Source organism: Rattus rattus, chromosome 4 (assembly GCF_011064425.1).
Source record: "Rattus rattus isolate New Zealand chromosome 4, Rrattus_CSIRO_v1, whole genome shotgun sequence".
Classification (NCBI taxonomy): domain Eukaryota; kingdom Metazoa; phylum Chordata; class Mammalia; order Rodentia; family Muridae; genus Rattus; species Rattus rattus.
The window spans coordinates 88,586,301-88,605,663 of record NC_046157.1 but is presented as its reverse complement, the minus strand read 5'-3'; the positions used below and the strand labels follow the sequence as shown (position 1 = coordinate 88,605,663).

Sequence of the window (19,363 nt, the reverse complement as noted above, 5' to 3'; positions counted from 1 at the left end):
TTAGGCCTCTCCTGTCATTATGGGGGTCTGGGAAGGAAATTGTGGAGGAGATGCTCAGCGGTAGGGGCTGAGTTGGGACAGGGACTCCTCAGCAACTGAGGGCCTCTCTCTTGCTCTCAGTGTCCTTGCTGGGGTGGGTGGTCCAGGCTTTCGTAAGAAATCCTTGGAGGCCATGTAGGCCATGAGGTCCACCACCCTGTGGCTTTAGCCATATTCATTGTCATACCAGGAAATGAGCTTTACAAAATTGTCATTGAGAGCAATACCAGCCCCCGCATCAAATGTGGCTAAGAATGGGAGTTGCTGTTGAAGTCGCAGGAGACAACCTGGTCCTCAGTGTAGCACAGGACGCCCTTTAGTGAGCCCTCGGATGCCTGCTTCACCACCTTCTTGATGTCATCACACTTGTCGGGTTTCTCCAGGTGGCAAGTCAGATCCACAGTGAGCTTCCTGTTCATCTCTGGGATGACCTTGCCCACAGCCTTGACAGTACCAGTGGATGCAGGGATGATGTTATGGGCTGCCTCATGGCCATCACACCACAGCTTTCCAGAGGGGTCATCCACAGTCTTCTGAGTGACAGCGATGGCATGGACTGTGGTCATGAGCCCTTCTATGATGCTGAAGTTGTCATGGATGACCTTGGCCAGGGGGGGGGGGGGGCTAAGCAGTTGGTGGTGCAGGATGCATTGCTGACAATCTCGAGCAAGTTGTCATATTTCTTGTAGTTCACACCCATCACAAACATGGGGGCATTGGCTGATGGGGTGGAGATGATGACCCTTTGGCCCCACCCTTCTCCATGGTGGTGAAGATGCCAGTTGACTCCATGACATACTCAGCACCAGTGTCACCCCATTTGATATTAGCGGGATCTCACTCCTGGAAGATGGTGATGGGCTTCCTGTTGATGACAAGTTTCCCATTCTCAGCCTTGACTGTGCCACTGAATTTGCCTTGGGTAGAGTCATACTGGAACACGTAGACCATGTAGTTGAGGTCAATGAAGGGGCTGTTGATAGCCACAATGTCCACTTTGCCAGATGCAGAGCAGAAGGCAGCCCTGGTAACCAGGCACCTAATATGGCCAAATCCATTCACACCACCTCCACCATCTTGTCTATGAAATGAGGCTGGCACTGCACGAGAAGATGCGGCTGTCTCTGGAACAGGGAGGAGCACAGTAGACACACTCTTTCCTTACAGTCAGGTGTTTTCACCACCCGGCTCTTACACACTGTCCACTCCCTCTTCTGTAATGATCCCTGAACCTAGGGAAGAGTGGGTGCAGGGTGAATGTTTCATTTAGAGGTGAAAATCTTCAGTCTCTTAGTCTCTGCTGCTTGGTCAGTTGTGGTCTCTGTGTTAATCACCAACTAATGCAAGTAGAACATTCTCAGATGATGGTTTAGAGCTGCACTGATCTTTGGGTGTAATGGTGAGTCATTATGAGTAGTAGGTTCTCCCCTAGATCCTGTGACCTGTCTAGCCATGGGCTCTTGGCCCAGTAATGGTGCCAGGTAGAAGATCCATCTTGTGAGAGGAACTTAAATCCAATCAGAAGATGTTTGGTAACACCTACAGTGTTGGGTTCACTATCAGTCAGTGGACATCCCTTGCCAGGCCACTTGTTATTGAAGCTTGCAGGGGTCGCAGCTGTGTGAGACTTGTGGTCACTTTTCTACTCCAGTGGTATACATAGACCCTTCCAGCACTGTGAAGGACAGCCAGAGGGAACAAAGCTTCCAGGACATATCACCTCAACCTGCATGTTCTGTGACTCAAGCATGTGTTATCTTTGGAAATGGGGTCTTACTGTCAAGTCCTGGGGTTAACCAAGGACATTGGCACTAGTCTGTAAATTTTGAGAGAGTCTATGGAACTTCATTAGCCAACAACCCCAAAAGAAGTAAACTATTTCTGGTATTGAACTTTGTTAGCTAGTGGTGTCTAAGAGGAGCAATGTCACCACATTCATTATAGAGTAACACACACACACACACACACACACACACACACGAAGTATTTACGATGGTACATAGGGTTTGCATCTGTCTGTTTCGAATACCTTTAGTGTATGTATCTATCCCATACTTCCTCCACTACCATGATCTCACATTCACCTCAACTAACCCTCCCCATCCCACTAAGCTCCTAAAAGCCTTGGTACCATAGCTTCTATCTTCCCATCACTTGGTCTCTGGACTGTGTCCCTAAACTGTCTGTGGCCCCTCACTAGTGTCCCGACATACATGTATCTGAAGATTCAAAACTAATATCATCTACGAAGGCAGAAAAGGTGCCTCCTTTCTGTACCATACCAAACCAACAAACAGTTATTAAAATATATATAAAAATGAATAAGTAGATGAGTATAGAAACTGATGAATCAGTAGTTGTAGCCTAGTGTACTGGTAAATTTGGTGAGGAAATGTATTAATTAGCATTCTCAACCAAGAACAAGCATCGAGGAGAATCTGTCTGAAAAAGGAGGATGGAGAGCTGTAATGAGGAGGGTAGAGAGCTGTAAGGAGAGAGGTAAGGAGCATGGAGGGATGTAAGGGGGAGGATGGAGAGGTGTAAGAGGTTGGACAGATGTAAGGAATGTGGAGAGCTTTAAGGAGGATGGGGGATGTATAGAAAATGGAGAGATTTAAGGAGGATGATGGAGTGGTGTCAGGAGTTTGGAGCGATGTAAGGGGAGACTGGAGATAGGTGTGTCAGTAGAAGTTTAAGTGCTGTCACAGATGTTCCAGGTTTGTTACTCAGTGGTCACGAAAGGAAGTTCACAGGTGCATCTCTGGTAGAAGTGGTGCCCCTTTCTGGCTCCTGAAAGCAGTGTTCATTCATGCATACACTCACAAGGCAACAGTAATTGTTAAAAATACACAAATTGGCAACCTACAGACTGAAAACGAAGGGCAACAGGGAGGGAGGAAGGGTTCTGGATGGGGAAGGGGACTAGGAGAAGAAGAGGGGAACATGGCCATGCATTAGGTGGGGGGAAAGGACTGAAGCCTTGAGGGCCAGCACAAAGAATGGAAACAGGCAACCTCAGGAGGTAGGAGGCGGGGGTATCCTCCAGAATGCACCAGAGACTGGGGAGGTGAGAGACTCTCAGGATTGAAAGGGGGAACATTAGATGAAATGCCCTACAGTGTGGAGAAGGAACTTGTAGAGCCCACCTCCAGCAAAAAGACAGGGCATCAATTGCTGACCCATAAATGGTCCTGTCTGAAAGAACCACAGGGACAAAATGGAGAAGAGTCTGAGAAAAAGAAGGTCCAGTGACAGGCCCAAAGTGGGATCCAGCTCAAGGGGAGGCCCCAAGCCTGACACCATTACTAAGGCTATGGAGTGCTCACAAAAAGGGACCTCTCATGACTGCCCTCCGAAAGACCCAACAAGCAGCTGAGGCAGATGCAGATATGTGCACCCAAGCAATGGACAGAAGCTGCTGACCCCTGTGGTTGAATTAGGGAAAGGCTGGAAGAAGCTGAGGAGGAGGGTGACCCTGTAGGAGGACCAGCAGTCTCAGACATGGACCACCAACCAGGCAGTATACACCAGCTGATATGAGGCCCCCATACAGCAGAGGACTCTCAGGTCTGGGTTCAGTCAGAGAAGATGCACCTAACCCTCAAGAGACTGGAGGCCCCAGGGACTGGGGAGGTCTGGTGGGGTGGGGGGTGGGGGTGGTTGGGGACATCCTCGTAGAGATAGGTTGGGGGAGGAGGTATGGGATGTGGAACAGTCAGAGGGTGGACCAAGAGGGGGACAAAATCTGGAGTGTTAAAAAAATGATTAAATAAATGTTTAAAAATAAGAGAAAGAAGAAAAATATAATGTGGTAAGCCATTGAAGAAGATACTCAATGTGGACCTCTGCCTTTAAATATATTAACATCGGCACACTCACACTCACACAGACATGCTGCACAGCTCTCTCTCTCTCTCTCTCTCTCTCTCTCTCTCTCTCTCTCTCTCTCTCCCTCCATACACACTCTAATACACTAACACACAGACATACACCTTCTTACACACTCAGTCACACACACTCACATAGATACACTGTCACACACACTAATACTTACACCAATACACAGAGGCACACACTTTCTCATACGCTCACACTCCCACACACACTAACACACTAATACACAGACATATATACATTCTCGCATAGTCTCTCTCTCTCGCTCTCTCTCTCTCTCTCTCGCTCTCTCTCTCTCTCTCTCTCTCTCCCTCACACACACACACACACACTATATATATATATATATATATACACACTCTCTCACTCACAGACATACCACACATACATTCACACATGTACACTAACACACTGACATACATACACTGTCACACACACTTACATACACATTCTTTCACTCATACACACACACTCACACTCACTCGCAGACATACCACATTCACACTCGTACACACTCTATAGACACACCCACACACTCCCACTCATACACACACTCACACAGTTAAATATACACTAACATAAAGACATATATATACTCCGTCACACATACTCCTACAGACACTCACACACACACACAGTGAGTTACTGGGGAATTTACACTCTTCGATGGAGCTGCCTACAAGTTGAATGGGGAAGTCCAACCGTACCAGCCTGTATCAGTCATTGCGCATGCTCAGCCTGGACTTTCATGACACAAGTGTCTTTGAGTCACTCGGTTTCCTGTAAGGAACCCTCACCCATGCTTCTGTAAGTCATCCAGATAAACTCCCTGGTTCACCATGCTGTAATCAGCGGCCCTTCCTTCCCCCATTATCTGCAGGAAAGTATAAAAATAGTCTCCCAAGGAAAGGCCACCCAAGAGCCCACAAGCTTTTAGGTCCCGCCCTGAGCTGCTTGTCCGATCTCCCCGCACCTGCTCTTAGCTGCCAGGCACCCTTGTCCCACCCCCATTTCTCAGTCTCAGTTCTCAGTTCCCACCTATTTCTTCAGCAAGTTTGCTGCCCCTTCACTGAGCCTCATGTCCTGGCTTCCCTGTGGACTCCCTGAACTTCCCCAGTCTCCTCTGACCCCTGCCTGGCACACTCACATCTGCACTTCTGTGGTTAATCTAGAATGATCAACTTTATGGGGGCACAGAGTCATCATAGAAACAACTCTAATCATTTCCATCACTGATGACCTAGACTGCAGTAACTGAGAGAGAATACCTACCCCGAGCGTAGGTGCAGCCATCTCAGGGCCAGGGTCCAGGGCTGAAAGAAAAGGAGAAAGTGAAACGGAACACCAGTGTCCATTGGTCTCTGCTACCTCACTGCAGATTTGACATTACCAGCTGCCTCATGCTACCTCCCCTCTCCCCGCCTTGACTTCTCCACAGCGACAGACCCTTCTCACTGTGAGCCAAGGTCTTCCTTCCTCCCAGTCTTAGTGTTTCTACTGCTGTGCTAAAACACCCTGACCAAAAGCAACTTGGGAAGAAGAGGGTTTACTTCACTTACATTTCCAGGTTACATTTCATCACTGAATAAAGTCAGGGCGGGAGCTCAAATCGAGCAGGAACCTGGAGGCAGGAGCTGGTGCAGAGGCCATGAGGGTGCTGCTGACTGGCTTGCTCTCATGGCTTGCTCAGCCTGCTTCTTAGAGAAACCAGGACGGTGCCACACAGTAGGCTGGGCTCTCGCCCATCAATTACTAATTAAGAAAATTCCTTACAGGCTTGAGTGCAGCCTAATCTTCTTCTTTTTCTAGTTTTTTATTAGATGTTTTATGTATTTACGTTTGAAATGGTATTCCCTCTCCCCACTCTCCCATACCCCTTCCCCCTCCTGCTGCTTCCATGAAGACGATCCCACTCCCACTTCAACACCCTGTATTCCCCTACACTGGGGAAATGAGTCTTCACAGGACCAAGGGCTTCTCCTCCTATTGATGCCAGACAATGCCAACCTCTGCTATATATATATGCTGCTGGAATCATGAGTACTCAGTGGTTGGTGGTTTAGTCCCTGGGGGGTCTGGTTGGTTGGTATTGTTGTTCCTCCTAGGGGGTTGTAAACCCCTTCAGCTCCTTCAATGCTTTCTCTAACTCCTTCATTGGGATCCCCATGCTCAGTCTGATGGTTGGCTGCAAGCATCCACATCTGAGTCAGTAAGGCTCTGGCAGAGCCTCTCAGGAGACATCCATATCTGACTCCTTCAGCAAGCACTTGTCAGCAGTAGTGACTGGGTTTGGTTGGGAGTGCAGCCTGATCTTATGGAGACATTTCCTCTCAGATGACTTCCACTTCTGTCAAGCTGGCATAAAACCGTCCAGAGCCATTTTGCCCTTGTTGGCTTGACACACAAACACAGCACTGGTGGGCCGCAGCCTTTCTTGTCATCTCCAAGATCAAACATTAATATCAACATCCCAATATACAAACATTTTGTGGGCTAGAGAGATGGCGTAGAGGTTAAGAGCACTGGTTGTTCTTCCAGAGGATGAGCAGTTCCCAGCACCCACATGGCAGCTCATACCTGTCTTTAATTCATTTTCCAGGGGATCCAAATCCCTCGCACATGCGAGCAAAACACTAAGATACCTAAAATAAAAATACATAACATTTTTAAACATTTTGCAAACTTTTTTAAGCCTCACAGCCTTACAAAGTCAAACACTTTAAAATTTAGTGTCTTTAAAACCCCAAAGTTCAAAGTTAAAATCCTTTAAAATCTAAAATATTTAAAAAGTTAATCTCTCAACTGTGGGCTTCTTTAGCATCGAAAACAAGTTAAGTACTTCCTTATTTTAAGAGAGAAAAGCCAGGGCACAACCTGAACTAGCAGAAACAAACTCCAACTGTAAATAATTCCAATATCTAAGATTCACACGGGAGCTCCTGGGCTTCTCTGGTGCTGCCCATGCAGCCCCCATAGCCTGTCTTCTAGGCTGGGGCTGCTTCCACCCCAAGGCTGCTGTTGGTGGTGGTGATCATCCCAAGGCACTGGCATCTCCAAAATAGTGGGGTCTTCGGTTGCTACTGAGGCTGCCCTTTCATCAACAGCCTCTCCTGGCCTCTCAGTGTCAAGCCTCAGCTGCTCTCCATGACTTCCTGGTGCTTTCAAAACCAGCACCACCCGAGTATAACCCTGTTCACCTCAACAGCACAACTTCTGTGTACTGACTCTCAGAAGACACTTCCCAGATCTCACCTCAGTGATGCCGGTCTCTTCTAATCACAGCCAGTTCTGCAGAACTAGTAAGCAGAAGTAAGAGTCTTACTTCAAATATCAAACATCCCCGATGCTCTTCTGGTTGTTACTTTGGTTTTGTTGTTGTTGTTGTTATTGTTGTTTTCTAAGATTCAATCTCTTCCTAGGTCTTGCTCTCTTGGAACTCACTATGTAGTTGGCTGGTCTTCATCTTACAGAGATGTGCCTGACTCCCAAGTGTCATGACTAAAGGCGTGTGTTACCATACCCAGGAAACCCTGAGGGACTCTCAGGATTCTCTCTGTAATTTCACAAGCCTGCCCTCCACCATCTGCATTGTACTCAGCATTTTAAACTTCCAAGCTCCCACAGAACAGCCACTGAGCTCTGTGCGTGGAACAGTTTTTCCAGCCCAAAGTTCAGATGCCACTACAATCTTCCCAAAATCATAGTCAGGTCTGCCGTATCCCTACCCCACTCTTGATACCAATTTGTGTCTTGGTTAGGATTTCTATTGCTATCGTAAAACACCATGAACAAAAGCAATTTGGAGAGGAAAGGGTTCACCTCAGCTTATACTTTCAGGTCACACCCCATCCACTGAGGGAAGTCAGGACAGGAACCTGGAGACAGGAGCTGATGCAGAGGCTATGGAAGAGCACTGCTTACTGGCTTGCGTCCTGTGGCTTGTTTAGTCTACTTTCTTATAGAACCCAGGAACGCCAGTGCAGGGAAAGCACAGTCTACAGTGAGCAGGGGCCTCCCACAAGCCAATCTGTTGGGGGCATCTGTTGAAGTTGCCTCTTCCAAGATGAATGTAGCTTGTGTCAAATTGACACCGGCCAGCACAGACCATGAGAGACTAGAGGATGCTTCCAGGCAGATCCTATATGGCAGGATACTCCAGGCTGCTGAGTAATTTGCACAGTCTCAGGAACGGACCTGAGTTAGGCAACAGCAAGGAGATGAAGAAAAGACAAACACATGGTCATGTGGTCTGGGACCTCTGCACCCGAGTAGCTCAGCACGTTATTAGACAGAATTGAGTGGAGAAGCAAGGTTATCACATATTACCGAAGGAGGCAGCTTATTACATACAGTTAAGCCAGGAGGCAGGGGTTTTATACACAATGGGATGGGGAAGGCAGGTTTAGTTAATCTCCATAAGAACTGTCTCTGTAAGGTAGCTATGTTCATGTGTCAGCAGTCAGGGGGAGAATGGTAGACACATTCTACACAGTCAACATCCACATCCACGAGTGGACCAGAAGAGAAGGCTATGTTTCCCTCTGGGTCTGAGGCTCCGGAATTCTTGACAAGCTCCTGTCAAAAGCACATATTCCCTCAGCAAGCACTTCACACACCTGGGCTTCCTCTGGGTCTGTGCCTGAGGCAGGTGGATGAGCGGGTCCTGCAGGAATAGGAGGTTCAGCAGTACTTCCTCTGGAATCCCGGTTAGGGAAGCCATGAGTCAGCAGTGCGGCAGAACACTGGGGTTCTGTGGTCAGAGCACTGCCAGCCCTGCGTGAGGACACACACTACGGCATGGGGGCTATTAACATTGAGAAGGGGGGACTGGTGAGTCTTCTAACTGAACCCTTGAATCCTCAGTATCAGAGTCCTCAGGGTGTGTGATGGGATGAGGTCCAGGTTGAAGACTTGGGCACAAAGTGATATCTGAAAATCTGCCCCAGCACCATCTGCAATGGACACACATGTGAACACTGAGAACATGAACCTGAGGTTCATATGTGCTAATAGATGATACACACTGTAGCATGTATGTCCATATATGGGACTGCACACACATCAAGAACTGCCTGTGTGCTTGTTGCGGCACACACAGGCCATATCAGAACATCTACATCTGTGTGCACACATTCATGAACCTTGCATCTGCACACACACAGGCCCATATCAGAACATCTACATCTGTGTGCACACATTCATGAACCTTGCATCTGCACAAGCACCTGCACCCATATGCATGAATTAAAGCAAACACAGAGGCCTGTGCTTGCCAGTGTGTGCATATATATGGACTTGTGGTGTAAGAAGCTTGCATGGAACCCACAGAAGCTCCTCTGAGGGGAACAAAGCTACCAAGCACACGAGCAGGGGCTTCCCCATCCATCTCACCTGAGTCGCATTTTCTGGAAAGTGTGAGCTATGGCGGCATAAGTGAGAGCGATATGGGGGCTGGGCCTTCTGGGGGTACAGGAAGAAGAGGAGGGTGCATGAGGGAAGGGGAGGTACCAAACTTCAGCTTTAAAATGAGCCCCAGGGGCCACAGGAACCTTTTGCAGTTTGCAAAGCCCAAGCATTGGGCAATTGTGGTTTCCTCCAGAGAGGAGGAACTCAGGCTCGCCAACCCTGACCCTGGGCTTCTGAGCCTCAGCTGCTCTGGCATGGAGAGTGTGGTACAGCCTTCAGTGTTTGTGGTGGATGGACAGACAAACATCCCATTCAGGCGGCTGGGACAGAACCACAGGAGACGGCACTGCGGCACTGTCCAGGTCAGCCTGGCCCTGCTGCTGCTGCTGGGTGCTGGGCTGGCCACTGAGGGCTGGTTTCTCCTGAGACTGCATCAGCGTCTTGGGGACATAGTGGCTCATCTGCCAGTAAGTGGGGCTTGGGGGACCAGCGGGGCCTCTCTAGTGCCTGTCTCTTTATGGCTATGGTATTGGGTGCCAGGCAGAGAGCCCAATTGAACCCAGGGCTTCTCCTGTCAGCCTGTCTCTCTGACCCTCAGTCTTCTCATCTGTACACGGGGATCTGACGCATGTGCAGTGTCTGTGGCAGCTTTCCTGGGTTCACCTACATGATCGTTGTTTCCAACCCAAACCCTTGTCCACCAGAGGCTTAATGGCTATCCTGGTTCACTCTCAGCTCTCTCATTTTCTCACTCGCTGTTCCTTTCAGACAAGCCATGGGTGTGTCTGCCTGTGTGCCACACCTGGTCTCTTGTATATGCTCCTAAGGCTTGGCCTATGTTTTCTTTTCAAGTTTTTAAAATTACATTTACGTATTTCGTGTGTGCACGTGCTGCAGCGTGCGTGTGGAGCACCTTTGTGGAATGACTTCTCTGTGTCTCCCTTTGTGTGGGTCCTAGGGGTTGAACTCATGTAGCCAGGCTTGGCAGCAAGCACTGTTACCTCTGAGCCCTCTCGCTGACTTTCAACTATCAAAAAATCTTGAAAACAGTTCTCAAGCATTTCAGACACTCACTGATTAGTTAATTAGTTAATTAGTTCATCATCTCACACTTGGACAGGGGAAGCTCAAGGAGTTTAAGGTCATCTTAGGCTACTTAGCAAGTCTGAGGCCAGCCTATCTTGGAAATACAACAGATCTAATTAGGTGTGCCCCTCCCCCCACCCGTGTGTGTACGTGTGTGATGTGTTCATATATGGCTCTGCATACCTGTCTGTGGGGGATGTCTGTGGCCATGGCCAGACAGTCTCATTGCCATATGCCAGTGAGACTCTGGGGTGTGGCATGCCCTTACCAAGCATCCCTGTCTGCATTTCAGGACGGAGGCAAAGGCTCCTGGGAGAAGCTGATACAAGGTGAGTTTGGGCCCCGGTCCCTACTAAGCAGGTGGAATGGTTCCTGCTCTGCACCTCCCCATACCACACTCTGGATCATCACCCAGTGTGATTTTGTAGACTCCATAGGTTCCCCTCCCCCAGAGCCAGAGAAGCAGAAATCTAGGTCATTCCAGAAGGGGCAGAGGTAGTCTCAATCAATGTGTGAGAACCTACAGCTACCCTCAGTCAGTGTGTGAGAAAACACACACACACACACACACACACACACACACACACACACTCCTTTGTCTCTAACCTCTGACTCTCTTCCTCAGATCAACGGTCTCACCAGCCCAACCCAGCAGCACATCTTACAGGTGAGGGGGACCCCAGATCTTCACTTGGAGTGGGGGTTTAGGGTGTCCTGAGAGACCCTGGTCTTCACAAGCCAGAGCATTCATTTATGCATTCATTTAGTGCGTCTTGAAGTATTTGCATTGGCTTCTTTCTTCGTTTATTATTGCCCATGGATGGACATGCCACAGTGTGGAGGTCAGAAAACTCTCAGGGCAACCATTCTTTCCTTCCACCCCGTGGCCTCCAGGTACTGATCTCAAGTCATCAGGCTGGGCTCCAAGTGCCTTACTCTCTGAGCCATCTTGCTGGTCTCCTTTTTCAGTGTTTACAACAGTCCAGAGAAGAGCCATGCAAAGTTATCTCTTCACCCTGCTAGTCATGGGGACACATCCCAAGGTCCTTGGAAGCCTCAGACATTGGGACACAATCGTCCACACCCCACTCTTATTTGTTTGTTTTCGTTTTTGGAGACAGGGTCTCTCTATGTAGCCTGGGCTGCCTAAGAGACCTGCTTCTGTCTCCCAAATACTGGAACTAAGGACGTGGGCCACCATACCCAGCTGTATATACTGGTTTTTCTTTTCTTTTGGCATAGACAGTTCAATTTATAATTTAACAAGTAAGAAATTAACCAGAATACACACAAAATATGCAATAATCAAAAACTGTTTTTAAAACATGAGGTGGGGGGCTGGAGAGGTGGCTCAGTGGTTAAGAGCACTGACTGCTTTTACAGAGGTCCTGAGTTCGATTCCCAGAAACTGCATGGTGGCTCACAACCATCTGTAATGGGATCTGATGTCCTCTTCTGGTGTGTCTGAAGACAGTGACAGTGTACTCACGTACATAAAATAAATAAATCTTTAAAAAAAAACAAACCATGATGTGGGAGATAGGGAGACGGCCCAATGTGCAAGATGCTGGCCACTTTTGACTTAGCATCTGAGACAAAAGCCAAGCACACACTCCTGTGATACAGGCAGACACAGGCAGACACACGCTCCTGTGATACAGGCAGACACAGGCAGACACACGCTCCTGTGATGGTCGTGGAGGCAGACACAGGCAGACACACGCTCCCTGTGATGGTCAGGAGGCAGACACAGGGCAGACACAGGCAGACACGCGCTCCTGTGATGGTCGTGGAGGCAGACACAGGCAGACACACGCTCCTGTGATGGTCGTGGAGGCAGACACAGGCAGACACACGCTCCTGTGATGGTCGTGGAGGCAGACACAGGCAGACACACGCTCCTGTGATGGTCGTGGAGGCAGACACAGGCAGACACACGCTCCTGTGATGGTCGTGGAGGCAGACACAGGCAGACACATGCTCCTGTGACCTGCTGGCCAGCAGCCAGACAAGCGGGAGACTTCCAGGGTCAGTGAAAGATTCTGCCTCAAAAATAAGGTGGACAGAAGCTGAAACTGAGGAATTTGCTTGGTGTTGACTTCTGGGCATGCGTGTATGCGCGCATAAACACACACACACACACACACATACACAAACACACACACTCATGCACACAAACACACAATCACACTTTTTGAGACAGGGTCTCATGCAGCCTACACTGGTCTTGAACTCTTGATCCTCCTACTTCCACCTCCCAAGAGCTGAATGCCAGGCGTGCACCCCACACCTGGTTGTTTTGGTGCTGGGGATGGAATATACAGCCTTGGCATTGGCTGGACAAGTGTTCCACTTCCTAAGTCCTAACCCTGTTTTAAAAAATTTAACACTGACTAGGAAGCTTACGTTCCTTGTGCCTCAGTTTCCTCTTTGGTATTTGAGTGGCTTTGCTCCTCTGTGCCTTAGTTTCTACCCTTGCAGAAGCTAAGGCTCATAACCACCAAATTACCTTGCTTGCTTTCCTGTGCCTCTGTTTCTTAGCCCAGCAAGATGGGAATGGGCTGAGTCCACCCAGACAAGCAGCCTAATATGGCAGTGAAACCAGAGGGACCCAGCATAAGGTCAGACAGAAAGGCTGGGCTCAATGCTCACCGTGCTAACCAGACGTCTTTCTCCTTTCCTCCCAGGAGCTAACGCCAGCTTGATAGGCATTGGTGGACCTCTGTTATGGGAGACACAACTTGGCCTGGCCTTCTTGAGGGGCCTGACGTATCATGATGGGGCCCTGGTGACCACCGAGGCTGGCTACTACTACGTGTACTCCAAAGTGCAGTTGAGAGGTGTGGGCTGCCCCCAGGGGCTGGCCAATGGCCTCCCCATCACCCACGGGCTGTACAAGCGCACATCCCGATACCCCGAGGAGTTAGAACTGCTGGTCAGCCGGCGGTCACCTTGTGGCCGGGCCAACAGCTCCCAAGTCTGGTGGGACAGTAGTTTCCTCGGCGGAGTGGTACATCTGGAGGCCGGAGAAGAGGTGGTGGTCCGCGTGCCTGGAAACCGCCTGGTCAGACCACGTGATGGCACGAAGTCCTATTTCGGAGCTTTCATGGTCTGAAGGCTATGGCGACAATGGATTTTGTGGAGGGACCTATCAAGGACTCACCTCAAACCCAGCAACCGGGTTTGAAGTCCCCCCTTTAAGGAGCCCTGAACTCTGCAGGTGGTGTATTCGGAAGGGTGTGAACCGCTGAGCTGCTTTGGGCAATCTTCAAATCGGAGACCTAGAGACTTGGGGTATGAAACCCAGGAGTGTGGGGTCAGTCCATTTGCCTGATATTCAGGAAGAAAGAATAAAGCTGGAGTATTTATGCTTCTGATGCAGACACCAAGATTTGGGCTTTCTGGGTTTTGGGCTGGAGGTAAGAAACCTCTCCAGAGTGTCATCAGGACCATGGTGGCAGCACTTGGTCCACACTTGCCACCACACACTGGACTCTCCCATCCATCCACTGCGTTGGGGTTTCCAGTCACCAAAACAGCATTGGCCCTGGGCTGCAACTGGCCAGCTACCAGCTTCTGAGCACTACATCCTTCAGGGAGATCTTGATGGGACCTCAGTGCTCAGCCCAACCCGCAGCAGCGACAGACATGGCAGTAATGGTTGGTCAGAGGGGAAGGGAGAAAAGGGAAGAAAGGAGGAAATGCAGAAAAGGGGGGGGGGACAAAACCAAAAAACAAAACAAAACAAAGAATGAAGAGGCAGGGAAGGGAAGCGCCACCCTCCAGGGTGCTTTATTCAACACAATTAGAACAGATTGTGCCAGGCTTACTGGACCCCTGGGGTTGATGAAGACAGAGGGCTTGAGTTATGGCTCAGTGGGTCAAGTGCAGTTTTATGAGGATCTGAGTTTGAATCCCCAGAACCCATATAAAGACACAGATGTGGTGATGGACACTTGGCAGACCCATCAGGGACAGAGACAGGAGGAGCCCTGGGGTTCACTGGCCAGGCAGTCTAGCTATCAGTGAGCTCCAGGTTCAGGGAGAGACCTGTCCTATGAAAGGTAGCTAGGTCCTGAGGCTAATCTCTGACCTCACATGCAGGACACATGAATAACGAATAAAATAAAAACACTAAATAATAGTATTTGAGAGGCACTTTATGTGTTCTAATCATTTGTGCTTCTGCCTTTGTGTGTTTGTTTGTAGCCAGGGTCTCAAGTAGTCCAGGCTAGCTTTGAACTATATATTTCATATATTTTGAGGCAGTCTCATGCCTCCTGTCTAGGTTTCCCCAGCATCTAGAACTATAGCTGTTTGTTGCCCCAGTTGAGTATCTGGGCAGTTACCCCACACCGTCTAGAGGCAGAGGCCACACCTGAGAGGGTCAGGCTCCCCTGCTCAGGAGTCCCAGCCAGTCTTGCAACGCCAGTGGGAGGCGGAAAAGCCCCCAAGTACCCAGTCTCGCCCTCCATCGGAGTTTCCTTTATGCTTATCATGGCCTGTTTCCGTGCCTTTGATGAGACCAAGGTGTGGGACAGTGTATTTATAAAAAGCCACCAGCAGTTTCCGCTGTAAGAAAAAAAAAATCATTCTAGAACTTTCTCAGCCTTGAAGAGAATAGAGGGAGAGGAGGGGTGGGTGAGAAAGGGAAGAAGGTAAAAGTGTGAGGAGAGAGGTAAGAAAGAGGGCCAAGAAGGATGGGGGACAAGGGGTACCCTGGGGAGGCTGATCCTGGAGATGATCATTGGCAATTTCAGATAAAGCCGAGAGACAGGAAGTCCCTGGCCAAGACACTGCCCTACTTCTGAGTTTCTGAGGTTATCTAATGTGTTTCCTCTTCTTCCCCTGGGGCTCCACCACCCACTACTCTCTGGGACACCATTCTCCCCCCAGGAAGTTGCTGACCCTTCTTCCTTTTACCTCCTACCAAGACCCCCAAAATAAGGATGGTACAGCAATGTCGTAGGACGGTGCTACAGCCCACCCACCAGACACCACTGTTATGTGAGAGATGTCGTCTCAGAGAAATCTAATGTTTCTTATGTTCTGGAGTTGATGTTCAGAGTTCAAATCCCTGCTCTGCCACTTCCCAGCTGTGTGACTTTGACATCCATCCTTGGCATCTCTGGGCCTCAGTTTCCCCATCTATATAGCTTGGGCTGCATTGAGCTCTTTTATCGTTAGTAGCTATTCTTTATGTAAATATGATTGTTGCTGTGCTGCACATGTCTTCCCAGAAGTGGTGCTTTGGTGTCAGGCATGGGCACCTTCCTCCAAATTGTTGGTAAGAAGTGTCCCAGAGACCCAAAACAATACAAGCGATTGCCACTGCTCTGGATTGCCCACCAGAACTTGATAAAGACCCTATCATGTCGTCTTGCCCAGCTGTGAACTGTGTGGACTACAATAACTGGTTTGGCAAGATGTGCCCATTGGTATAATAGTGATGTGGGTGTTTTGGTGGCCACTAACCACTTTCTGGGTTGGTTTAAGGACCACTCCACAGGAGAAAAGTCACACCTGGTACTGTAAACCTAGCCAAGAACCCATGTTTTGGGGACTCACAGACCCCCAAGGATGAACTCACTGTTATTTTGCTACGTGGACATAGTGTGAAAATGCCCTCTAAATTAGTGTCTTGACATGCAACGATGATCCCAGACCTCATCAGAGAAGCTTCTTGATGCAGTGGACGACAGTTAATGCTGAAACTCACAACAGGTCGCAGTGCAGAGAGCAAGAGACTGAGGAATACTCAGTCACAAATGGGAAGTCTGGGTCACTTCCCACTCCAAGGCTCAGGGACCATCATGGACGAAGGAGCAGAAAGACTGTAAAAGCCTGACCAGGCAGTACCAGAGCAAACCAGTGTCTTCTGGCTGTGACAGGACCCAGCACCTGTGAACTACAGCAGCTGTGGTCAATGCACAGGATCAGCCTGGGCCGCCTTGCGCATGGAGGGGAGGGGCTCACGATCCCACCCCTAACTGAGGATCTGGGGTAGAAAGAGGCAGTATTTTTTCAAGGGTGTGGCTCCTAGGATGACCCTCACCCATGCTGGTGTGGCATTTGGCTAATATGTCTGAATGCTCAATCCCCAGTTAGCAGAACTATTTGCAAAGGATTGAGATGTGTGGCCTTGTTGGAGGAAGGGCCATGGGGTGGGCTTTGAGGAGTCAAAAGCATTGGTGCCTGCACACCAGCACGTACAGCACTCAGCTGCTGCTCCAGCAGCATGGCCGTCTTCTCCTGCCTTGGTGATAGCGGACTAACCTTGTGAGACTGTCAGCAAGCCCCAGCTAAGTACTTCCCTCTATCAGAGTTGCGTGGTCACCGTCTCCTCACAGCAATAGAGCAGTGAGTAGGACACTCGTATGGGCAGCTCTCATTGGACTAGGTATGTTATAACAAGGAAAAAAGGCTATGCAAGTGGAAGGGTGAGCACGAAAGGTCCTGGAGTTGAAGGGGGATAAATATGAACAAAACACAATATATACCTGTAATTATTCTCAAAGAATACATTGAAAATGCTAAAATAATCACGTGGGGCTTGTTTGGAGATCATTAGGAAGTTGTTCTTTTTGCCTCTCTTCCACTTCCCAAGCATGGAGAGATTTTTTTCCCCTCACAAGGTATTTCCACCATGACACATCCCAGCAGTCTCAAAACAGCAGGGACAACCACTCATGAACTGAAACTGCCTGAAACAAAACCAAAGCAAAATGTTTTCTCCCACATTGTCTCTGTCAGTTGTTAGAGTAACAGAAAACTGACTGTCATGATCATAGTTATGAGCTCACTTAAACTTCCAATTCATCTCAATTACTATACCAAAGGCAGCCTTGCACCATCCACAGGACACCAGTCAGAGTGTGTTTGTGAAGGGGAACTTAGCCAGGTTCCCCATTACCCAGGAGGCAGGCAGACCTCTGAGGCCAGCCAGATTTACAGAGTGAGTTCAAGGACAGCTAGGGATGTTATACAGAGAAACCCCGACTTGAAAAAAACAAAAAGAAAGAAAAGGGGGCTGGAGAGATGGCTCAGTGGTCAAGAGCACTGACTTCTCTTCCAGAGGTCCTGAGTTCAATTCCCAGCAACCACATGGTGACTCACAACCATCTGTAATGGGATCTGATGCCCTCTTCTGATATATCTGAAGATAGCAGCAGTGTACTCATATAACTAAAATATATAAACCTAAAAAAAAAAGAAAGAAAGAAAGAAAGAAAGAAAGGACGAAAGAAAGAAAGAAAGAGAGAGAGAGAAAAGAAGTAGGGAAGAAAGAGGAAAAAGGAAAGGGGTACATAGTAGCCAATATTCGTGTGTGTGTGTGTGTGTGTGTGTGTACATGTCCATGCAGTAGTACACATGTATCTGTGTGTGTATTTATGCATGTGGAAGCCACAGGTCAACCTTGATGTCATTCTTCAGGCATCATGCCCCTTGATTTTTAGGCAGCACCTCTTACTGACCTGAAGCATGCCCCAGTGAGCCTCCTGTCTCCTCCCCTCCAGTGCTGGAGTCACACATGCATATACGGAGAGATTATCTCTGTTGCATTGAATTACCCACACTCACACTGTGGGTGGCACCATTCCCTGGGCTTTGATCCTCAACTGTATAAAAGGGAACTGAGCTGCAGAGACACTCACTGCTGCTGTGTCTCCCCTACCTGGGTACACTGCACCCTTGAGCCATGAGCGGGACCTTCTTCTCTTAGTTGCTTTCATTAAGGTATGTCATATAGTCACATGAAAAGGAGCTAAGATACCCAGGAAGGTGGAGATTGTGACAAGCTGATGGGGTAGTTACTGTCCTTTTTGGGAAGGCCATCGCATGGGTCTCTCAGCACAGATGTCTCTCCTACAACACCCAAGCGTCTCTTACAGGGAGGCTGACTGTGAGCTGGCTTTTATCCTCACATCGGGCTCTAGATTTTATTAAAAAAAGAAAAAAAACCCAGCAATTGCCAATCAAAGCTCGCATGAGCAAGACCTAGCTGATACAACCTCCCACACCAGTGCTTTTCTCAGTGGCTGCTTCTTAAGAAACACAAATTCAGGCTGGTGTGTGGCATACATGAACCTCTCTCTACAAGAGTGCAGAAAGTCTTCATGTTCTTTTCTCATTGCTAATCCAACTCCATTTGTATCTGAAGATCTGGCTGCACCAGTGCTAAGGAGCATGGACCCGTGGGCACTCCATGGTTACCACCATCAGGAATGCTTGGCAGATGTGATTATCAACAGATCGGCACAAGACTAAACCATTAAATTTCTGTCCTGTGGGGAAGGGGCTCAGAGGCCCCTCCCTGAGGGTTGAAACTATTTAATTGTTCTCAGGACAGATCTTTTCCTCCATGGTGTGACTGCCTATAAGTTATACAAGTTCCGGGAAGCAACCCCAGTTACTTCTGTGCTTCACCAACCCACTTTTGGTTGCTATCTCTTCCTTGATTCTGTCATTGCCCTTTTGTAGGTTGAGTAGGTGTCTGATCATATCTCCCAAAAAAAGTTCACTCAACAACCAGGAGGCTGGGGGTGGCTGTCCAGCTGGGCGCCATTCAAACATGCTTCTTTCTCTGAACTGTCCAAGTTCCTGAGCTATGAAGGGTGGGAAAATCTATTACAGATGTAGACTGGAAGAGGAGAGGGGGATGGGCAGGTTGCTCAGTGGCAAATGGCCCAAGCAGTCAGAGGCCAGGCATGGAGAACTGAGGTCCCTAGGTACAGTGCATGTGTCTAGGTGCATGTGTCCAGGAGCATGACTGCTGGTACAGGTGTTCAGGTACACGTGTCCTCACATGCTCCTGCTCCAGCTGTCAGTCATCTCCACTCTATCAGTATTGCCAACTGAGCAATCTCTGCCAATACTGAACCGTGTGTGTGTGTGTGTGTGTGTGTGTGTGTGTGTGTGTGTGTGTGTGTGTGTAATA

The 19,363-nt window shown here is 48.9% G+C and overlaps 1 protein-coding gene and 1 pseudogene across 1 annotated transcript; one reads left to right on the top strand and one right to left on the bottom strand.

Annotated features, from left to right (window-relative positions):
• On the bottom strand, window positions 1-5,335 carry LOC116898418 (annotated as a pseudogene).
• Window positions 5,336-9,377: 4,042 nt separating this feature from the next.
• Window positions 9,378-13,696, top strand: Tnfsf14 (TNF superfamily member 14). Its single transcript, XM_032899467.1, has 4 exons — window positions 9,378-9,806; window positions 10,718-10,754; window positions 11,051-11,092; window positions 13,113-13,696. Exons 1-4 carry the CDS (start codon window positions 9,378-9,380, stop codon window positions 13,538-13,540), a joined length of 936 nt encoding a protein of 311 aa, XP_032755358.1. The 3' UTR covers window positions 13,541-13,696.
• The last annotated feature ends 5,667 nt before the right edge of the window (window positions 13,697-19,363 follow it).